A 21275-nucleotide genomic window follows, 5' to 3' on the forward strand; every position below is an offset into this window, starting at 1 on the left:
ATGTATATGTAAATGCAAATACAAAAACAATAGATTTATCTGCTCCATTTGGATATCCCCCATCAACTTTATATTGTATGTCACATGGAACTGCCCAACTTCTCCATTATTTCCTATTTTCTACATTAGGTTGTCTTAACTTATTCTTCTGTTCATTCTGATGTCTCAACAGCTTTAAGCTGTTGCCTTTTCTCTCTTTTTATATCTGTTTTGTAGGTTTATTAAGTGTTTAAAAATTGCTGGTTCTGTGGTGCAGAGGGACAGAACCCTGCTATGACCCAAACAATCAAGGGGTGATTAGTGATCTGAGTGGTGGTGGAGTTAGCCAGGGACAGTGAGTGAATGGATGATATGCATTCTCCCACCCTAGATGGAAGGGGCCAGCCTGACCCGCTGTTCTGCTCACTTTGAACACAAGTTCCGAGCCAGAGCAGGTAAAGGACTGTGGATGAGCCTGCATCTAATAAGTGGCATATTCAAACTGCAATTGATCTGTGCATGCACAAGACTAGTGATTCATCATTCACTAGTATTGTGAACATGACATTTGGGCTGATATAGGACCAGTGATTAGGGCTATAAAAATATGACTGATGGCCTTCCACGTCTAGCTGTTACTCTGAGAGAAGTGAATGGGCTACTCCATTCATTTTAGGGCTTATGGTCAGCAGGCAAGAGGGAAAAAATAGCACAATAATTAATAAACACCTTTAGTCTACGTTAAAGAAATGCTACTTTTCTACTGTGTGCAGCTGATGAAATGCAATGCAAGTGTACTTCAAACCAGTGACATATCAACAGGTGTTAGTCTACCCTGATAACATTTTATTGTGTAGTAATTTTTAAATTAACTACACAAGTGGGGATTTACAACAGCATTTCAATCTCTTAACAGGTCCTGTGACATTACATTAACACGTTTGCAGACTGTTGGATAATTTGTATGATACTTTCAGGCTTTTGTCTTCATTTTATTCAGAGGTCTGACATGTTGCTATGATATTCTTGACTTGAATTAAGAAAAATGTACAACTTAAACAATTACCTATGTCTACCAAATCCCCTTTAGTTAGAGAATGTCTAGCTTTGGTTGCATCTACTTCTGCAGACTTGACAGTAACTAATTATGTCATCACATACTGTTCATTGTTATTTTGGCAGTCATCTGCTACCAGTGTTTTTCAGATGTTGAGAGAGAGAGATAGAGACATGTAGTTTATAGTCATTTTAAGTAATTTGTTTTGAGGTCTGTGATAGTGGGATCCAAGTCAAAAGTCTTCCAGACTGAGTCTGTGGTGACCACTTAAGATTATGCCGGGAGCTGGCAGATTATGACAAGAAAAAAACTTTAAATGTCTTAGAGGCCTTGCTAGGACATACGTATGTGTAGCAGCTGTTAGAAAAGAATGCAAATTGATTGCCAGCTGGCAGAATTGGAAAGTCTGAATGGCCGAGTTAATGATGCATAGGGCATGATGAATTGTGGGAACTCAAGTATTAATGTATGAAGCGCTGGATTTAATAGAATCAGAGTTATTAAGAAAGTAAACAGTCCCTTAATGGGTGAATCTGTCTTAATTTTTATTAACTTTATGAATCTTTGCACAGTGAAATTGTGGATTGTTTGTTTATTTACTAAAGGAATTTGTAGTGTTAGACACTTGAATTAAAAAATGCCACTATTATGTGATATAAAGAGTACCAGCTATACCGAATTCATATTGTATTGCATTTGAACAGACTCTCACATAGGTCTTTAAAGATGCAAATATGAACTCATTCAAACATAGCTTGCATAATCTATGGGATAACATTATGCTTAACTTTCTTTGAGTTCCTGCATTACTCAACTGTCTAGCAGGAAGCAAAGAGAATTAAAGGCAATGAACTGTTAACAAGCTTCATCTTTTGTTTCAGGATTTGTTCATAGGTATATACAAGGCTAATGACCACTAGGGCCCTTATAAGCACAGCCATGCAACCCAGATGTGATCCACAAAATTTAATTTATATAGGGGGTGTTTTACAGACTGCCACTGTCCAACAGAGATTTAGGCTGCAGGTCAGGGGTGAATTTCTGATTACCCATCCATTGGTCCAAGTTGCATTTAGATAGGGATGGGGGATCTCTACTTCACATGGATGAGGAACCTGCTCCAGAGAATGAGAATTCTTTGAGAAAAATATCGATTTCTCCAGCATGTCTTATTTATTTTGCAAAATCTTCTCCAAAGCCAACTTCATGCTACTCAAGTCAGAAGTGACAAACTTCATGACAGCCATGCAGATGGGAGCTAAAAGCTCAACTGCTGAATCCTACACTAAGATATTGTACGAGCACATCCACTCGTGCATGAATCATGCCATCCCAGATAGAACCAAGATGCTCTCCTCCAAAAAAAGGATGTCAATCTGGTGGTCCCCTGCCATAAACAAACTATACAACAGAAGAAACTGTTGCATAAAAGAGGAAAATCCCAGGATGCAAAAAACTCCCTTACCTGCCTCAGTAAGAAGCTGAGATCCCTCATAAAATCCTCCAAAGCTAGTTAAGAAAATAAAATTGGCAAATATTCCAAAGACAACCACAAGGCATTCTATAGTTATGTCAAGAATCTAAATGGCAATGCTCAGATATGCTCTGAGCTACAACAGAATAGCATTAAATATACTGATCCCAATGATATTGCCAATATCCTGGCAGATCGATTTAGTGCCAACTTCACCCCCCCTCACCCCCTAAATGGCCCATGTCAATACCAAAAGATTGCAAAATTCCAGTAACCACAGCCACACAGGTAGAAAATGCACTCTCCAAAGCTAAGAATACAGCATCCATGGGACCAGATGACATCCCGGGCTGTGTACTACATGAACTACAAGATGAACTGGCACCTCACCTAAGTGTCATGTTTAATCATTGCCTCACCTCAGGCTTTGTGCCCACTGAGTGGCACACAGCTACAGTAATCCCACTCCACAAGGGGGGATCCACCTTGGATCCCAGGAACTACCATCCCATCAGTCTGACGAGCCTGATCTGCAAGGGCATGGGAACGCATTTTCATGGAAATTATAAAAAAGACATTGGCAAACTTCAAACACTGGACCCCACCCAGTTTCGAATCGTGAAGGGCTAATCTTGTCTCCTGAACCTGACTGACTTCTTTGAATCAGTCTCCAGAGCTGTGGTCGAAGGTAAGGCAGTCCTCACAGCCTATCTGGACCTCGCTAATGCCTTTGACACCACCCCCCAATCTAGAATCATAGATAAACTTACTAAGCTGGGCATAAATCCCTACATCACTCGATGGGTTGCCAACTGGCTTACTGACAGAACCAAGACTGTAAAAGTAACCGACTCCAAATCCAGCTCCAGACAAGTGGAGTACCTCATAGTTCAGTCCTGGGACTGCTCTTGTTTGCTATCTACTTCTCTGAAGTACAGGCCAACACTAAGGGACTCTGGCTAACAAAGTTCGCAGATAACTGCAAACTGGGAGCCATTATTTAATCGCCAAATGATGTGGATATTCTACAAAAGGGCCTTACAGAAACAGATGCTTGGTGCCAGAGTCATGGGCTCAAGCTTAATGACAAGAAATGTATAGTTATCCCCTTTGGGAAAAACCATGTACCCATGAATTACCACATAGATGGCAGTACACTAAACACCGAAAGTGTGATGACAAACTTAGGGACACAGGTAGACAGTGGTCTCACCTTCGATAACCACATTGCCACAATAGTCAGGAAATCCTTCTGTGTGGCACAGCTCATCACTAAGGGCTTTTCATCCAGAGAAAAGGAGGTCATTATCCCACTGTACTCATCCCTCATTAGACCCATTATAGAGTACAACGCCCTGTTTGGTATGTACCTCACAAGACATCTACAACAGCTGGAAAGGATGCAGAAATATCTCACTAAAAGATAAAGCAGATGCCCTATGCTGACAGTCTTAAAAAAAACTCCAGCTATACTCTGTGGCATATCATCTACTCAGAAACGATCTCTGCTTAACATACAAGGCCATGTCAAGTATAATGCCCCGTTTGGTATGTACCTCACAAGACATTTGCAACAGCTGGAAAAGGCCACAGAAATACCTCACTAAAAGAATCACAGGCCTAAAGCAGATGCCAGATGCTGACCGTCTAAAAAACTCCAGCTATACTCTGTGGCATATCTTCTACTTAGAGGCGATCTCTGCTTAACATACAAGGCCATGTCAAACCCTGAGCTGTTGGACATGCTCCACTTAAAGAAATCCCAATCCGTCAGAGACACACGCTCCAGGGATCTAAACCTTATCATCACAATGAACAAAACATGCTGGAGGGATAGGTTCCTGACCCAGAGACTCCCCATACTCTGGAACAGACTGCCCATACATGTCAAGCAGAGTGCCTCCTTGGCCCTCTTCAAAAGGAATCTTGACGATTGGATGGGAGATAAGAAATTCACCCCAGGGATCACGTCAGTCACTGTGCTAGACAGGGGTCCAGGGAAGTAAATATTGTGGGAAGAAATATCCAGGTAATTGTTATGGCTAGGCTTGTATAGGCCCTAGGGCCGATAGCCTAATACCAACCTATGAATCTAGTAATTCTGATGCTGTTTGTTTTGCAGACGTGCTAAAGATTCATCAAAACATGGTCCAGGGCTGCCTTCTATGCCAGGTAAAGATCACCTCTCAGAAGTCTGTATGATGCTGAGTAAAGAGAAAGAACTTTGAGATAAACAGTGTAGGACACTGTTTTCTCCTGCATTCTTTTTATAAGGAACTTTTGTGGACATTCCAGTTGCTGTGTGTGTCTGGTTAGGTAAATGCTGAAGGGGGCATTATACTTTGTGATGGGTCTGATGAGGGCTGTGTACAGAGAAAAGGAACTCTGTTTATTGCTTTTTCTTCAGGAAGTAATATATTTAGAGACTGAAAACAACAGGAAAAAGATTTATTTTATACTGGTCCTGGAAAATATCTCCCTTTCTCTTCAGACCAGCTAGAGCTGCAATAGGCAAAGGAGTCCTAATTGCTCAACTTGAATATGGGCTCCCCATCATAGCCACAACCAATAAAAAAAAAAAAAAAAAAAAACAAAATCCACTCTACAGTCAATTGAAAACAAAATATACCAATTCATTTCCAATTCTTGTCCTTAAAAGCACCACTGCCTCACCCTCTCCAAGGCTAAATAGCTACCAGTCTCCTATGGAGTTGAGGTACTTCTAGGGTCTCTTATTTTCAAACTACTTCATTCAGGTGCCTTCCCACCTCTTGCAGCCGAACACCATAATAAAAAAACACCCCCTATAACCTCTCCTAATTAATTTCCTCATTCCAGAGGCCCCAAACTAAGCTGCACTGCACCGACCATTCCTTTTCCAGTCTTGCTCCCAAACTCTGGTAATCCCTACCCCTTCACATTAACAAAGTGTCCTCTTTCCCCACTTTCAGAGCTCAACTCAAAATACACCTTCATCAAAAATCTGACTGAAAGTGCTTTTCCACTGGACACACAACTTTAACTCCCTGCTCACTTGCATCACTTCTCCTTGGATCCTCTGTTCTCAGCTGCTGCTTCCCTCTCATATTTAATACAAAAATGAATTCATATTTGATTTTCTACTCTGCTAATATTATTTAGATATCATATCAATTGTTTATGGGATTATCTACCATCTGTGATTACTCTGTTTGTGAATTTGTTCTGTTTTCTGTTTTTTTTTGTGACTCTCTTCACCCAGGCTGTGCTTGCAAATGGTCTCTAGTGATCACTGTACAACACTGATAAAGAAACTTAAAGTAAATACATTTACAAAAGATCTGGGGTGATTGTCACAGCTGCCCCCTACGAAAATATGCATTATGAGATTATATTTCATTCAGTTATTGCTATGTTTCTGGGCAGCCATAAGCTGATTCCCAATAGGTCAGATGTGAAACATTTAGCTTCTTTATTGTGAAAATGACCATTCATTTGGTGTATGTTTGTTGATCATTCGTTTCGAGAAAGTCAGTCCAGTTTAACAGCCCAGCTGTTTTCCCAGTCAACAAGAAAATAATGGATGGGTTATTGTACACACTGAAAGTGTGTAAGTTAGATAAAGTGTTGCCAGATCAAAGACTGTCAGACAGTTGCTTGTGACTTTCATTAAACAAGATAGGGTTATTAGTTTTAAAATAAATTATCTAGATGGATAGCTTATTGTATCAATTTCTGTTATGCCAGGTAACCACAAACATAAATAAAACACAAACTGCATTCATCAAAGGTCACTTCATTTTTTTTCCCCAAAAATGTTTTTACAGCAACATAAGTGAAGCTGGCATTGGAAGTGTCACACGTTTTTTCAATACTTTGAGACTGACATGTAATTCTAAACAGACCTGGATTTGAAAAGACAGTTCTACAAGAAGATGTTCTGCTATAACTGACCACAGCATTAATTTTTGGCAGGCATAATGCATTTCTTGGAGCACTTGTTAAACTCCTGTAGTTCTGTCAACCTCAGTATCCCTGGTTTCCTCACATATGTTTTAATTACTTTTATAAAATTTATTTTGGGAGTGTTAGCTTTAAGTCCATGTAAGAATCTGCTTCAACTCCTCAAGTACATTTTCTATTGATTGGCAGTACAGAGTTCTGCCTTCTAGAGATGTGAGCTCCACCTCCTAAACATTTCTAGTTTTACCTTTTCACATAATGTACAATCTCCACCTCCTAGCGACGAGAGACCCGCCTCCTAAATAATTCTAGTTTTACCATTTCATTTAATATGCCATGTGCGAGGATGCTTCCATTTGTAGGGTATAACACTCACAAGATATACCATCCTGTACATTAGTTAAGTGGAAATCAACTTAGCTGTTGAAATAGATTTCTGAAATACAGCACAATGGTACTAAGGAGGCATTACTCTGAAAGGACGAAGACAGAAACAGCTTGCACAGTGAGTTACTACCATTTTAATTCACCTAGTCTAAATGTCTGCACTTAGATTTGCATGAAGTTCTCTAAGAAGTTCTGTACCTATAATCTCAAGGTTAGAATAGGATTCTCACTACTATTTAAGGCTATTTACTGCAGCCTTCTCCTCCTGATGCATACTTTGTACTTCGGGGTGACTGAAAGGTCATAGGCTAAAGAAGAGCTTAAAGTCAGATTACTGCTCATTTTGATAAATACTTTTTTTCTGTACCTTCTAATCCCATGACAGGTCAGCCCTGCCCTTACATTCTGGAAACAAGTTGTGGCATGTTCAGAATGCAATTATTAAACTGCTGAAAATGCATTTCATGTTATGATTTATCTTTTTAAAGCCTGTTTTGTCAGTGCTTGACAGAAAATTGATACTTAACTGTGTTTGTACTGTACATGTTTAAAAATTCTCAGCGCAGACCTAAGAATACCCTGTACTTTGTTTAGATGCGATATAGCTGTGTGTGTGTGTGTGTGTGTGTGTGTGTGTGTGTGTGTGTGTGTGTCTCTGCCTTGCTTCTGCATATTTCCAGGTTTGGCTATGTCCAATACAACTGTATTACTGTAATTTATTATTGTTATAGTGGCTTAAACCACAAAGAAAACAGATTTTGTCCCCATTGTTTAATTCTGCTTTTCATATTGTTTAATTTCCGTGCCTACAAATCTTCAGTTAAGAATTTGCTGTGCATACATTTTTTTTTCAGAAACCCACAAATAAGTTTGCCTTCTTGCAGATGCACACAAGCTGCATTTGTCTCCAGTATCTTCTACATTAATGTCATTATCGTGGCTAGAAACACCACAGGTGGTATGTGTGTCATTTGTTTACACGGTCACCTGATACTTCTGCCATCTCATAATAACCTTATCTGATTATTCTTGTATTGTCTAGCATTCAACATGGAGGCCGTCTTCAACTGACACATTTTGATAGGTTGAGAACTAGTTTAGGCTGTACAGTTCATCGCAGGTAAATATATGAGGCATGGTGGAAACCTAAAAATCACTGAACTGAATATTTTGTTTGGAATGGAATCTACTAAACTGTTAACACCCAGTGCTAACAGTCAAGTCACTACCTGAAGATTTCTTCTGAGTAAGTGAAAAACACCAAAACATGCTAATTTATTAGATTTAGTGTGGGAAAAGGATATAATCCTAAAGCATTTACTGCTAAGGTACAATTGTTGCTGAGATATAAAAAGTATAATAGAACATAAACTAGAAGGGAATTGCTGCTTATTCATTATATTATAGGTTCATAGTTTGGTACTAGACTAGTGACCCTAGGGCCTATACAAGCCTAGCCATAACAATTCCCTGGCTATTCCTTCCCATTTTGAGCAGATTGTCTTGGTAAGTGGTCCTTTCTACAAACTGATTCTGCATTTCCAAACATACAGTGCAAGGACCAAGGTAACAGGATTAACAAGTTATGGTAAAAAAAGTGTAAGAATACAAAAAAACAGATACCTTCACTTTTTAATCAGATTTTCTGGATTCCTCATTTTATATTTTTGCTTGTCAGTTATGGTTCTCTGTGAATGTTCTATCTGTGTAGAGTTGACTTACCTTATGAATTTGCATTATACCTGTTAGCACTCTCCCCACCACAAAGTAGATCTACAGATAATATCTCTTTTCCTGAGTTTAGAAGACAAGGTCTCCAGACTGTCATTTCCCTATGGCAGTACCTTTTCCAAGGTAGACCTTGGGGCTGTCATCATACAGTCACAGAGAAACTTCCATTAGGAGTCCACAGTCAAGGATGCAGCAGTACTGCGGAAGGTGGAAAGATCACATGATTATCTCTATGTACCCGCAGCTGCATAAACTGAGCAGTCCTGCTGACACACACAGCTTTTCATAGCTGCCTGCATTTTAGCCATCCATTGCCCAACAAGTCTGTGAAAAGAAGGTAGCAGACCTGTGGCTGCTGGACTCCTATTTGTGCCTACTCTAACTAATTGTTGAGCTCATATCCGACCCCAGGTTAGTAGGCAGTCAGTCAGTCACCCAGTCTGTGTGACACAGTCTGGAAACCTGTGCATCTTTTAACGCATCGACAATATGCGATGGAATAGCTCATTTATATAATGCAATGCTTAGGACCCTCCAGAGAAATATATATGCGTAGAACTGCCTTATTAGAATTATTGATGTTCCTTTAAATTGTAACTTTGTGATTTTTACAGAACATCATACACTTTAAGCCACTCCAAGATCACACAAACACAATCACAAATGAAACTCACACACACACATCTTACAGTCCCTCAAACACACACATAACAGTCACAACACACACTAAACCCCTAACCAACATACTTGCACGCACAAACTTACCAAAACATCCAAATACCGCACCACTGGAAGCAGAAATTCAAAATATCCGTGCTTCGGTATTTTGAATTTGGCCCTTCTGCCAGTTTCGGAAATGTGAGTATGCGGCTTTGTAAGTTCAAAATACTGGAATTCAAGATTTCAGTATTTTGAATTTACAAAGTGGATCCATATTAGGATACACCAGCCCATAGCCTTATGAGGTTTGCAAGGACCCTGGTGCTATTAAACCATGGGTCACAGGGTCTAATGCCTGCCTACCCATCTAGACGTCCTTTGAGCATTGTAACATTAGCGGCTTTATTAATTTTTAATGGAAGTTTATTCCACAGTCCTCTGACCCTACACAGGGAGCTTCTAGTTATCATATTATTTTCTCCATTTGAAATTATTGCCATAGAGTTGTTCCTAGTATTGAAGTCATGTGAGTTAAGTGTTGAACACCATATCCAAATCTCTCTTAACCATTCTACAGCCAATCGAGAAGAGCCATGGCCTTTTTCACCTGTCAGAATAATGTTTCTCATCCCTACTAGGTTTCTATCTGTTGCTTCTCTCTCTCTGTTCTAGCCTTCTAAGTTGACTTAAGTTATATGTAAATGCAGAGCTTCAGTATTTACTAAACTGGTCTTATATTCACAGCAACACTTCCTTTTTCCTGTTGATTGTGATCTGAAAGACATCATAATATTGCAGCATCTTCTTACAGTAGCAATTTTCTACAAGAGCTCTGTGTTTAAAACTGCTGCACTGATGTTTTAGATTTCCTACATTTAAGGTTTGGATATTGCTATTAGTTTTTGATAGTAACATTACCATCAGAGATAAGTGAGCAATCAGTCATTACCCCAGTCACTCAGTAGCTCTTGATTTGGCAATAACTAATTATACATAGCATACAAATATTTTGTTACTCCCTTCCAAAGTATAGTCATTGAACATGGCTAAATTCACCTTTACCCACAAAAAATGAGTCCAGATAATGTTGCATTTTGTTTACTGTGTAATAGTTGTTAAAGTAGTACATATTTTGAATCATCCATGAACTGATTTATCCAGATTCCCTTTCTGATTAGCAAAGCTGACATACATACATTGAACAGGAGGGTATACAACATTGAGTGTTGCAGCAAACCTCTGTTAATGATAACCCACTCAGAAAAGGCATCTGTATTTTTTTTCCTGGCATTTCCTATTATAAAGCCAATTTATAGACCAGGTAATTTTTAGTCCAGTTAATTATGCACCCTTTAAAGATTATTATTTTCCATCTCCTTGAGACTGGCTTTCTTCTTCTTCTTCTTTTTCTTTCAGCTGTTCCTGTTAGGTTCATAGGTAGATACTAGGCTATCTGCCCTAGGGCATTTATAAGCCTAGCCAGAGTGTATTTGGCTTCCGCCTCCCTATTAGATTAGCCTACTGTGCCTCTGTAAAGTAGTCACAGAAGGTACCCTTTTAAGATAAGTTTACTGTGCCTCTGACTAGCAGGGACACAGTAGAGATCCCAGGGGTGAATTTGCGATTTCCCATCCACGCGTCCAAATTTCGCTTGAAGAGGGTCAGCGAGGGGCTATGTCTAACATGAATTGGGATTCTATTCCAGAGTGAGGGGAGCCTCTGGGAAATTAATCTGTCCCTCCAGCATGTCCTATTTATTTTTGTGCTGAGGTTTAGGTCCCTGGAGTGTGTAGCTCTAAGGGACTTGGATTTTTTGAGGTGGAGCATGTCCATTAATTCTGGGTTTGACATGGCTTTGTACGTCAGGCATAGATCGCCTCTGAGTAGGCGGTAAGCAACTGAGTAGAGCTGGAGTTTCTTTAGTCGAGCTGCATAGGACATCTGTTTGTAGCCCATGATCCTCTTGGTGAGGTACTTTTGGGGTCTCTCCAGTTGCTGCAGGTGTCGGGTAAGGTACATCCCAAAAGGGGCATTGTATTCAGTTATGGGCCTGATGAGTGATGAGTAGAGGGGCACAATGACCTCTCTTGATCTAGATGCGAACCCTTTCGTGATAAGGTGGGCTATATAGAAGGTCTTTCTAACCACTTTGGCAACGTGATTATCAAAGGAGAGATTACTATCTACATTGGTCCCCAAATCTCTAATTACTCCTTCCGTACTTAATGGATTAACACCTATGTGGTAATTTGTGGGCACTTTGTTTTTCCCAAAGGGGATGACTATGCACTTTTTAGCATTTAGCTTGAGGCCGTGGCTCTGGCACCAAGCATCCATCTCTGTGAGACCCTTTTGGAGGATGCTTGTGTCAACTGGAGATTCTATTATGGCCCCCAGTTTGCAGTCATCTGCGAACTTTGTCAGCCGTAATCCCCCCGTGTTAGCCTGAACCTCAGAGAAGTATATACTGAACAAGAGAGGTCCCAGAACTGAGCCCTGTGGGACGCCACTTGTAACTGGTTTGGATTCGGACATGGCACCTGCGATTCTGACCATGTGGGTTCTATCTCTGAGCCAGTTTGCAACCCATCTTGTGATATAGGGGTTGATATTTAAGCTGGTAAGCTTATTTATGATGCCTGAGTGGGGTATTGTGTCAAAGGCTTTTGCGAGGTCCAGGTAGGCTGTGTGGACTACCTTGCCTTCATCTATGGCTTTGGTAGCTGTTTCAAAGAAATCAACTAGGTTTAAGAGGCAAGATCTGCCCTTAACAAAGCCAAATTGGGTAGGGTCCGGTGTCTGGAGGCTCCCAATGTCTTTGTTTATGAGTTCCATGATAATACGCTCCATAGCTTTACAGACCAGACTAGTCAGGCTTATGGGGCAATAGTTTCCGGGGTCCGTTGTGGCACCACCTTTGTGGAGTGGGACCACTGCAGCTGTACGCCATTCTTTGGGTACATATCCTGTAGTAAGGCTAAGTTTGAACAGTGACTTAATGTGAGGGTTCAGTTCTTCTTGGAGCTAGTGTAAGACACAGCCTGGGACACCGTCTGGTCCCATAGATGCTGTGTTTTTTGCTTTCGAGAGGGCAGCTTTCACCTGTGCATCTGTGATGTCAGGGAGGTTACATTCAGTTGGGATAGGCATTTGCTCCTTTGGGGGGGAAGGGGGGGAGTTTGCGCTGAATCTGTCTGCCAGGATGTTGGCTATGTCTGTAGGTTTGGTATATTTTGTACCGTTATGCAACAATTCAGAGCATATCTGGGAGTTTCACCATGTTCCTGACATAACTAAAGAAGGCCTTGTGATTATCTTTAGTGTCTAGGGCAATTTTTCTTTCAAAGCTGGCCTTTGATGATTTTATGAGGGATTGAAGTTTTTTGCTAATACTGATCAGAGATGCCTTCCCTTTTTGGGATTTTGCTCTGTCATGTAGTAGCTTCCTCCTTCTGTTGTATAGCTTATTTTTGGCCGGGGTCCACCAGACCGGTCTCCTGTTTTTGGAGGAGTGAGTCTTGGTTTTATTTGGGATAACACGATCCATGCATTCCTGCAAGTGCTCATAGAATGCATTTGTAAAGGATTCTGCGGATTGGGCTGTATTATCCTCTGGCCCAGGGTCTTTGAAGGATTCCACCTCGGTCTTGCGAAGTGCAAAGTTGGCTTTTGAGTAATTCTTTACAGTGATTTCCTTGGCTGGGGGTGGGGACGGGATATGGATGTCCAGGGAAATTTGTTTATGGTCTGATCTTACCAATGAGGGGTTTACCTCTGGTGTGGAACATAGAGTCCCCATGTTGGTGATGACCAGGTCCAATATGTTGCTCCCTCTTGTGGGAGTGGTGACCAGTTGTTCCATTGCATTAGAGTTTATAAATTCAAGGAACCATTGGGCGAGGGTGTTTGGGCTTGAGTAGTTTTCCCAGTCAATGTTTGGGTAGTTGAAGTCACCCAATAACATAGTGTTTGGAGAGACCTTCATATTCTGCAGTTTTCTTAGGAATGCCAAGTGGGGTTCCTGTAATAGGGAGAGTGTTCTGTAGCAGGCTATAAATTGAAAGGCAGTTTTGCCCGCTGTTAGTTGCACATGGATGGTTTCTGATGCTTCGTGCAGTGCCACTAACCTGGTGGTGTAGGTATCTTTGATGAGTATAGATACTCCCCGTCCTTTTGTGCTTCGGTCCGAGTTTTGGGGCCGAAACACATGGTATGAGTTATAACCTGGTAGTGCTGGGGTGCTCTCAGGAGCATTGAACCAGGTTTCTGTTACTGCACAGACATCAATTTTCTCCATACTGAGGAGAGCCTCGAGTGCATGTATCTTGTGGTTTAGACTTCTGGCATTGAGTAGCATTACCTTTAGTTTTTTTATCCTTGGGTTGTCTATGGAGGTGGGTTTGTCCTTTGAGCCTTGCCTAAAAAAGGCACTATGGGGGTGGCAAGAGCCTTTGCCAGTATACGAAAGCCTAGGGTGACAGGTGAAAACCGTCCCTAGCGAAGCAACGTGGCTTGTCGAGCATGTCATCCCAGGCTGACAGACACTGAATCCCCTTTGAATGACACCAATACTTTAGCCAATTGTTGAAACTGATCATTTTGTCTTTATACTGTGGCATCATTCTTGGTGAGGGCAAGATGCTACTCAAGGTCAGGGTCATACCAGCCTGGGCTACATGGTCAGAGAGCTCCTCTATGTCTCTTTTCATGTAGTCCAGGGAGGTACTTCTCAGGTCATTCACACCAGCATGGACAATGACGGAGTCATACTTGTACTTGCTTTGGAGTGACCTGAGTGCTTGCGTTATGTGGCGGATCCTGGCACCCAACAGGCAGCTTACAGTGACCTTCTCCTTGTTCAGTCTGGTGAGCGGGACGTCAGTGTGCCGGACAATAGAGTCCCCTATAACAAGTGTATTTGGTGTGTTGTTTGGCCTTAAGGGCTGTGACTGTGAGGCACACTGATTTTGTGAGATATGTGATTTGTGGGTATTGTTGAGGAGTGGCTGTTGCTTGGATATCTGTTTAGGAGGTCTTTGCTGTTTAGGCAGATTTTTATTTAGAGCCTCCGAGTATGTTTTTGTGTGTTTATGTGCTGGGTATGCAGATGCAATAGGTCTGTGTGAGACTGGATTTGTGGTGTGGGTGGTTACCTTTTCCTCCTGACTGACTGTGCCAGTCTTGGGTTGAGAGAGCTCTGCCTCCAGTTTGGCTGTGTAACTGCATCGCTCACATGTATTAGAGTTTGTTGGAAGGAGGAGAGGGTTATCTGTGTACATAAGGCAATTGTAACATTGCCTCAAAATTCACAGATTTACCAGCTAGACTGGAGAGTAACCTTGAAACTGACCGTTGGACATACCAGATTAGTATAGGGAACTGTTTTTTTACTGATCAGATTAGGGAAGGGAACTGATTTTTCACTTGATCAGGAAGGACCAATTGGGAGTCTAATACTTATGAGAAGTCAAGGAGGGTGTAGTGCTTTAGTTAGTGTTTCCTTATAAGAGCTGAGCAAGTGCAGGGCTTTAGAAATATAATAGAGTGATTACTTTGAGAGTTTGAACAGTTCTAAGGGCAAAAGTGAAGAGCAGACTTTGTGGAGCCTGGAATAGGTTAAACCTGTTTAGGCGGCGCTGCCCGACGCTGCTCAGTGCGCAAAACCACGCAAAAAGAGAGTTGTAAGGTTTTAAGAGAGAGAGATCAAGGAGTTTAGAATTGACCCAAAATGGCCAATAAAACTACAGCTTCTAGGTAGTAACCACTCCTCCAGGGACAGGCAGGCTGTGCAGTGTTAACCACTCCCACTGGTGAACACAGAGACTTCCTTTTAGCCCAAGCAAGCACTGGCCTTCTAGAAACTTCCAAACAGTTCAGAACAGCAAATCTGTAACTGAACTTTCTTAACTTTCAGAAAGTGGAAAAAAGCAAGATTTTTTTTTCTTTTTGTTGTAGTTTAAAGGTAGCAGAGATACACAAGCAGCAAAATAATCACAACAGTGCAATAAATGACCCCACACTTGAGTGCTAGGCCAAAATCAGGTAAAATGCAGTTTTTAGAGAGAAAAACGATTTTAAATTAAGTGCAACACAGGAAATGCAGTAAACAGGCTCTAGATGTGTTCCAAGTACTGTTACTGTTACAGATATAAACTTTAGCAAGCCAGAAAATGCCAAAAGATAGGCAGCAAAGCAGTAAAACAAAAAATCAGAAGAAAATACTTAAAATCACAAAAGTGGCTCATTTTCTTCTCTCAGCGTTTTCTCCCCTTGGCAGGTGCTTCAGCAACAACTAGCAAGCCTGAAAAGACCAGTCGCCATGACAGATCATCTGTTTCCATTTCTTCCTGTCCTCTGCATCTTGCTCTGTCACACCAACCACCTGCATGTCTTCTCTCACCACAGCCATAAAACTTATCTTAGGCCTTCCTCTTTTCCTCTTACCTGGCAGCTTCATCCTTAGCATCCTGTTCTCAATATACTGAGCATCCCTCCTTAGCACATGTCCAAACCAACGCAATCTCACCTCTCTGACTTTGTCTCCAGACCATCTAACCTGACCCTCTAATATACTGATTCCTATTCCTGCCCATCCTAGTCACACCCAGTGCAAATCTTAACATCTTTAACTCTGCCACTTCCAGCTCTGACTCCTGCCTTTTTGTTAATGCCACCTTCTCCAACCCATATAACATAGCTGGTCCCACTACCCTCTTGTAGACCCTCCTTTTCACTCTTACTGGTACTCGTCTGTCACAAATCACTACTGACACTCTTCTCCACCCACTCCATCCTGCCTGTACTCTCTTCTTCACCTCTCGTCCACACTCACCATTACTCTGAACTGTTTATCCCAAATATTTAAACTCATTCACCTTCACCAACTCTACTCCCTGCTTCCTCACAATTCTTCTATCCTCCCTGTCATTCACACACATATATTCTGTCTTAGTCCTGCTGACCTTCATTCCTGTCCTCTCTAGAGCATATCTCCACCTCTCTAGGGTCTCCTCAACTGGTTCCCTACTCTCACTACATATCACAATGTCATCTGCAAACATCATAGTCCATGGGGACTCCTGTCTGATCTCGTCTGTCAACCTGTCCATCATCACTGCAAATAAGAAATGGCTCAGAGCTGATTTATGCTGGTATTATCAAATGCTGCGGATACAGCCAAGTATATATATATATATATATATATATATATATCACTGCCCGTACTCTAATACTTCAACTGAATCAGTATAGAAATTCAATGCATTTGTCAGGTGCAGTCTTTCAGATTTGATTTCATGTTGATGTAGGGTCGCCACCTTTTCAGATGCCCAAAGTGGGACGATTGTGGTACAAACATCAGATTTTGCAGGCCAAAACATACCCACAACCAGTACAAAAGAATGAACTTCACTTTTTTGCCTAAATAAAAGCTTATTCTTGTAGCATTTTAGTTGCTTATTCTGTTTCTGGTAACATTTAGGTGTTTCAGATACAGAATAACTGCTTTATGAAACTATTACATAAATATACGAAATAATTTTGCCCTAAAATCTCAGGACAATAGGCCATTTTTACAATTTTTTTGCAGGACACAACTGCTCAAAGAGGGACTGTCCCTCGCAAAGTGGGACAGGTGGTAACCCTATGTTGATGTCCCACCACAACTTGCCCCTCTCTAATATTTTTCCCATGATAACCCTTTCAAAGATTTTTCCTAAGGTGGCAGGCTGAAAGGCCTGTGGTCAGCTGCAGTTATTGCCTTACTACATTTAGGGACACTGATTACACCAGCATCCTTCTGCAGCAGTAGAACATAACCAACAGGTAAACTTTTTGAAACAAGTGAACCAGAGGAAATACTAAATTGTCCTCAATTTTGCATAGAGAAAAAAACAGAAAACAGAAGTTTGCCTGACTTCTCCCTAATTTAACATTGGCAAGTAGCATTATATTTTGTTCTCTGTAGGTTAGGCTTTTTACTCTTTAAATTAACAATAGCAAATGCTAGGGTTATGCACAAATTTAGAATGTGGTACAAAGCTGAGTCAGCCATTTGTAACACAGACGGACACGTTTTGAATGAAAGCACAGGAGTTGGTCAGTCTGATGGATCTGAGCATTGTCTGCTCCATTTCAGACATGGTCTGTTTACTGTGTGGGCTTCTGTGTAGGTATCTGTTGGATTTCATATTGAGAAAGTGGTATATCAAGCTCTGTATGAAGTAGATGGACATTCTCGCATGCTGGGAGCTGGTTAGCCCTCTCCCAAAAGATACAAGTTAGTTTCAGAGTTACCAGAGGGGGAGAGAGGATACTCCATATTCATATTGTAGTCACTTCCTTGGGTGCTGAAACTCAAAACCTCATTAGACTATGTTTATATCCAATATATGACAATTCATGCAGTGTATCCCCAAGTCAACTGGACCTTACAGATGGAAACAGTGATGAAAATGTTACTGTAGTTGAGAGAATTGCTCATTTTGCCAGCTGTATAGAACAACCTGGATTTTTGTTGTACTTTGAATGAAATGGGGCTATATTGATAAGGGAGCTGTTTTCTTGTTCTGATTACCAGATGATGAGACCTAAGTATTCGCCCCACTGTTGATTCCACCAATTCGTATTTAAAATACTTTTTTTATTTACTTATTTTATTTGCAATTTGTTAACTGGATTAGCCCCATTAGGACAATGTCCTCTTTTCAGGGAATACCCAAGGTGGTATTCATACTGGCGTGGATGGAAGTTTGACCAGGACATTAGGGAACTTCACCCACCTACTCTTTTTTTTTTTTTTTTTTTTGATTTAGGTACTGTGGGATCTTTTGCATTCACCTGGGATAACACCAGCCCAAGCAGATGATACCTGATTTATGTCTCAGCTAAAGAGTGTATTAATCATGTCTTTTGTTAATATTCTGCAATTAAATGAGTTCAGATTTAAAGCACCAATTCGTCCTTACCTAGGCTGTATAATAAACATGTTTTGGATCTTCACTGGTTTTCTTATTGACAAGTGAAAAAAGCAAACCGACCCACAGCATTTAATACATGGCCTAATTAATATCTTACAGAATGTGATCCGAGTTTTATCATTCCTACTGCAAATGGTCCATATTGTAACATAGCATTTTTTCATAACAGTAAGAACATTAGCTTCAAACTGCAATGTTTCCCGGTTAGAACATGCAGGGTTTTAACTGCATCTGACTCTGGCAATACGTCTTGCTTGAAGACATTCAAATTTCCAGTACCTAAATGGAAAACTCTGTATTTAGTTGTATTAAAATAGACCTTGATCTTAGTGAACTGAAAATAAACTTCAACCAAATAGGTTTGTAGGCTTTCTTACTCAGAAATGTTTCTAACTCTTGTTCTTACGTTACTATCATCAGCAAATTTATTATCCTAGGCAACTTGACTTTTAGGAAAGGATGACATGGATGGCGCACTGGTGCAGCAGTAGTATTGTCACCTCACAGCAAGATGTTCTCTGGTTCGATTCTCGGCTGGGGTGCCTTCTCTGCGGAGTCTGCATGTCCACCCTGCATTCGTGTGTTTTTTTCCGGGTGCTCTGGTTTCCTCCCACATTGCAAAGACATGCATCTGGAGCCTTTCTGCCCCGGCCTCCGCTGAAAATTGGCTTTGTTCCAAGTCGGACTTTCCCGGTTAACAAATGTTAAATAAATAAATAAATGACATGAAATAAATAGGAAACATCCTAAGACAGATTACTGAGGAGCCCTGATGAAGACAATCTTCTCCTTGCACAATTTGTCCACATGCTGATCCCACACCTGCTTTTTTGTAGCTAGTTTACAGCCCATGATAACATCTAAGACTTTATATGACAGCATGGCTTGCAAAATTGGAGTACTGGACAAAGTCAAATGCCTTGGCTGAAAGTAGTAAACCAAATCAACAGGAAGTCATAATTTCCAGGCTGTCAATACAGTTTAGGTAGAAATATAATAAGTCTCAGAGACATAAATGGCTTGAGAAGAAGGGTTTGTCTGAAGAAGGCGATACACTAGTTTCGCCGAAAGCGCTAACTTGTATTTGGATTAATTAAATTTGTTATTTTATAAGCCTGCTCTCATCGTGTTTCAGTTCGCTTCTTCAACAGTTTTTGGTTCTGTGAGTTTCTGTCTTGTTTGTTGAGAAGAAGCATGTTATTTGATGTCAGCAAGACGTTTGAATGACTGAAGTAGTTACTGGAGAATAGATATTTCAAAACTTTTCCTTGTTAATCCTGTTAAACTAATAAGGTAATGATTCTCAAACAAGCTAATATTATCACCCTTTGGTACTGGAGCCACTGTGTCTTCCTTCTGGTTTGGAATATTCCCAGTCAAAAGGGTGTATTGAAGCAATTATGTTAGACAAGGAACCAACAACACTGTTATCTGACTTAGTAGCCACTGTATTTGATCTTTTGCACTTAATTACTCTGCAAACATTATCCTTTGTACTTAATGGTCGTGCATCTTTGTTTTCTAACTTAATAGGTTGAACAGATGACCCCTCAGAGTTTTTATAGAATTTATTACAAAATATATTTGCAAGGATACTAGAAACTGTAACTGCAGAGTTATCGATAATTAGCCTTTCCTGTTATGACCTGTAATCAGATATACTTGTAAAGGGCATTTTTATTGTCACAAATGTGAATTGCCTGAGTCTGTCCTACCTTGATGTATAGTTGCTCACATTCTTTCTAATCTCAGACTTAGTGTTTCTTAGCATTAGATCATTTTCTGACTATAGCCCCATGATTTTCCTTTATTATTGTAGTATTTCTAAGTACTATCTGCGATGGTGCAGCGGTAGTGTTGTTGCCTCACAGCAAGAAGTTCTCCCGTTCGATTCTCGGCTGGAGTGCGGGGAGTACCTTCTGTGTGGAGTCTGCATGTCCTCCCTGTGGTTGGGTGGGTGTTCGAAAGACATGCGTAAATGGGCGTGCCTTCATTGAAGTTTGAACTGGCACCTCGGCGTTTGTGAAAATCTACTGCCAATCATTAGCGGACCGGAGTTCCGCAGTGGCGACCCCTAACCGGGAAATGCCGAAACGTAGTGCTTCTAAACTGTGCTGGTATACCAGAGTGAATAAAAATTACTTGTTACTTTTTTGTCAGTAGGGACATAGCCGGCAATTAGGGTGCTAAAAATTAGAAGGCGGCTATTAAAATTATTCACGCTGAAACAAACATGAGCAGTTAGGAAGAACTGATAAATATAAGCCAGCTTTGTAGCTGTTGTCAGAAATTCACAGTTTTCCATTATGAATCATGTTTCTGATGATTTTTCCGTGCAGGGGATGCTTCCATATATGGCTACATTACAGTGTGCTACATGTTTGGTTGTGTCTTTCGGGCTTTTCCCGGTTAGGGGTCGCCACAGCAGAACTCCGGTCCGCTAATGATTGGCAGTAGATTTTTATGTGCTGGCGTGCCGGGCCTAACGCACAACCTTCAACGAAGGAACGTCCATTAACGCATGTTGACACATAGAAGACGCTCTAACTGAGAATCGAATGTGCAACCTTTAACTGTGAGGTGAACCAAAAGAATTAAAGCTACAAATAAGTCTGTGCACTATTAAAGGGACGTTTTGAATTTGAACCATTGATAAATGAGAAAAGTTTTCATTTTAATCATTGTAGCCAGTAAGCAAATGTTTTTGATGCAGTGCCCAGTGAATGTAATGTGAGATTGAATGAAACACAAAGTGAGAACTCAGTATGTATTTTTAACAAAACTTGTGAAATCTGTTATTTTAAGAAAATTTTAGATTTCTATACGTACAGCAGCCCAAGCTTGATGAAGTGTGAGGTACTGGTAAAGTGAAAATAAAGCTGTAAATTAATTAAATAAATTGTTATTGTGCAACATATATTAGTCAGTGCTAAATCCTGACTTGGGATGGAGTTAAAATACAGCAATGGTGGTAAGAGATATACAATTAGTGAAATGCAAAGGGTTGAGGCAGTTGGCCAGTGCAGTGCAAATTTAAGATAGATGTCCTTTGCTGCATTCAAAAATG

At 40.7% G+C, this 21275-nt stretch overlaps 1 protein-coding gene across 8 annotated transcripts in view; it reads left to right on the plus strand.

Annotated features, from left to right (window-relative positions):
* The window catches only part of LOC122789190 (coiled-coil domain-containing protein 50-like), a 1862880-nt gene that overhangs the window by 724291 nt on the left and 1117314 nt on the right, over positions 1-21275 (plus strand). The window contains exon 1 of one of the 8 annotated variants that reach the window (XM_044056455.1): positions 6742-6957. The exons of the other annotated variants lie outside the window; for them this stretch is intronic. Coding sequence (XP_043912390.1) covers positions 6904-6957 — 54 coding nt within the window. The 5' untranslated portion in view covers positions 6742-6903. Of the gene's footprint in view, positions 1-6741; positions 6958-21275 lie in introns of those variants that run through there. 8 annotated transcript variants of the gene reach the window in all.

The sequence above is a fragment of the Protopterus annectens genome, chromosome 14.part0, assembly GCF_019279795.1.
Source record: "Protopterus annectens isolate FY-2018-M chromosome 14.part0, PAN1.0, whole genome shotgun sequence".
Classification (NCBI taxonomy): domain Eukaryota; kingdom Metazoa; phylum Chordata; order Ceratodontiformes; family Protopteridae; genus Protopterus; species Protopterus annectens.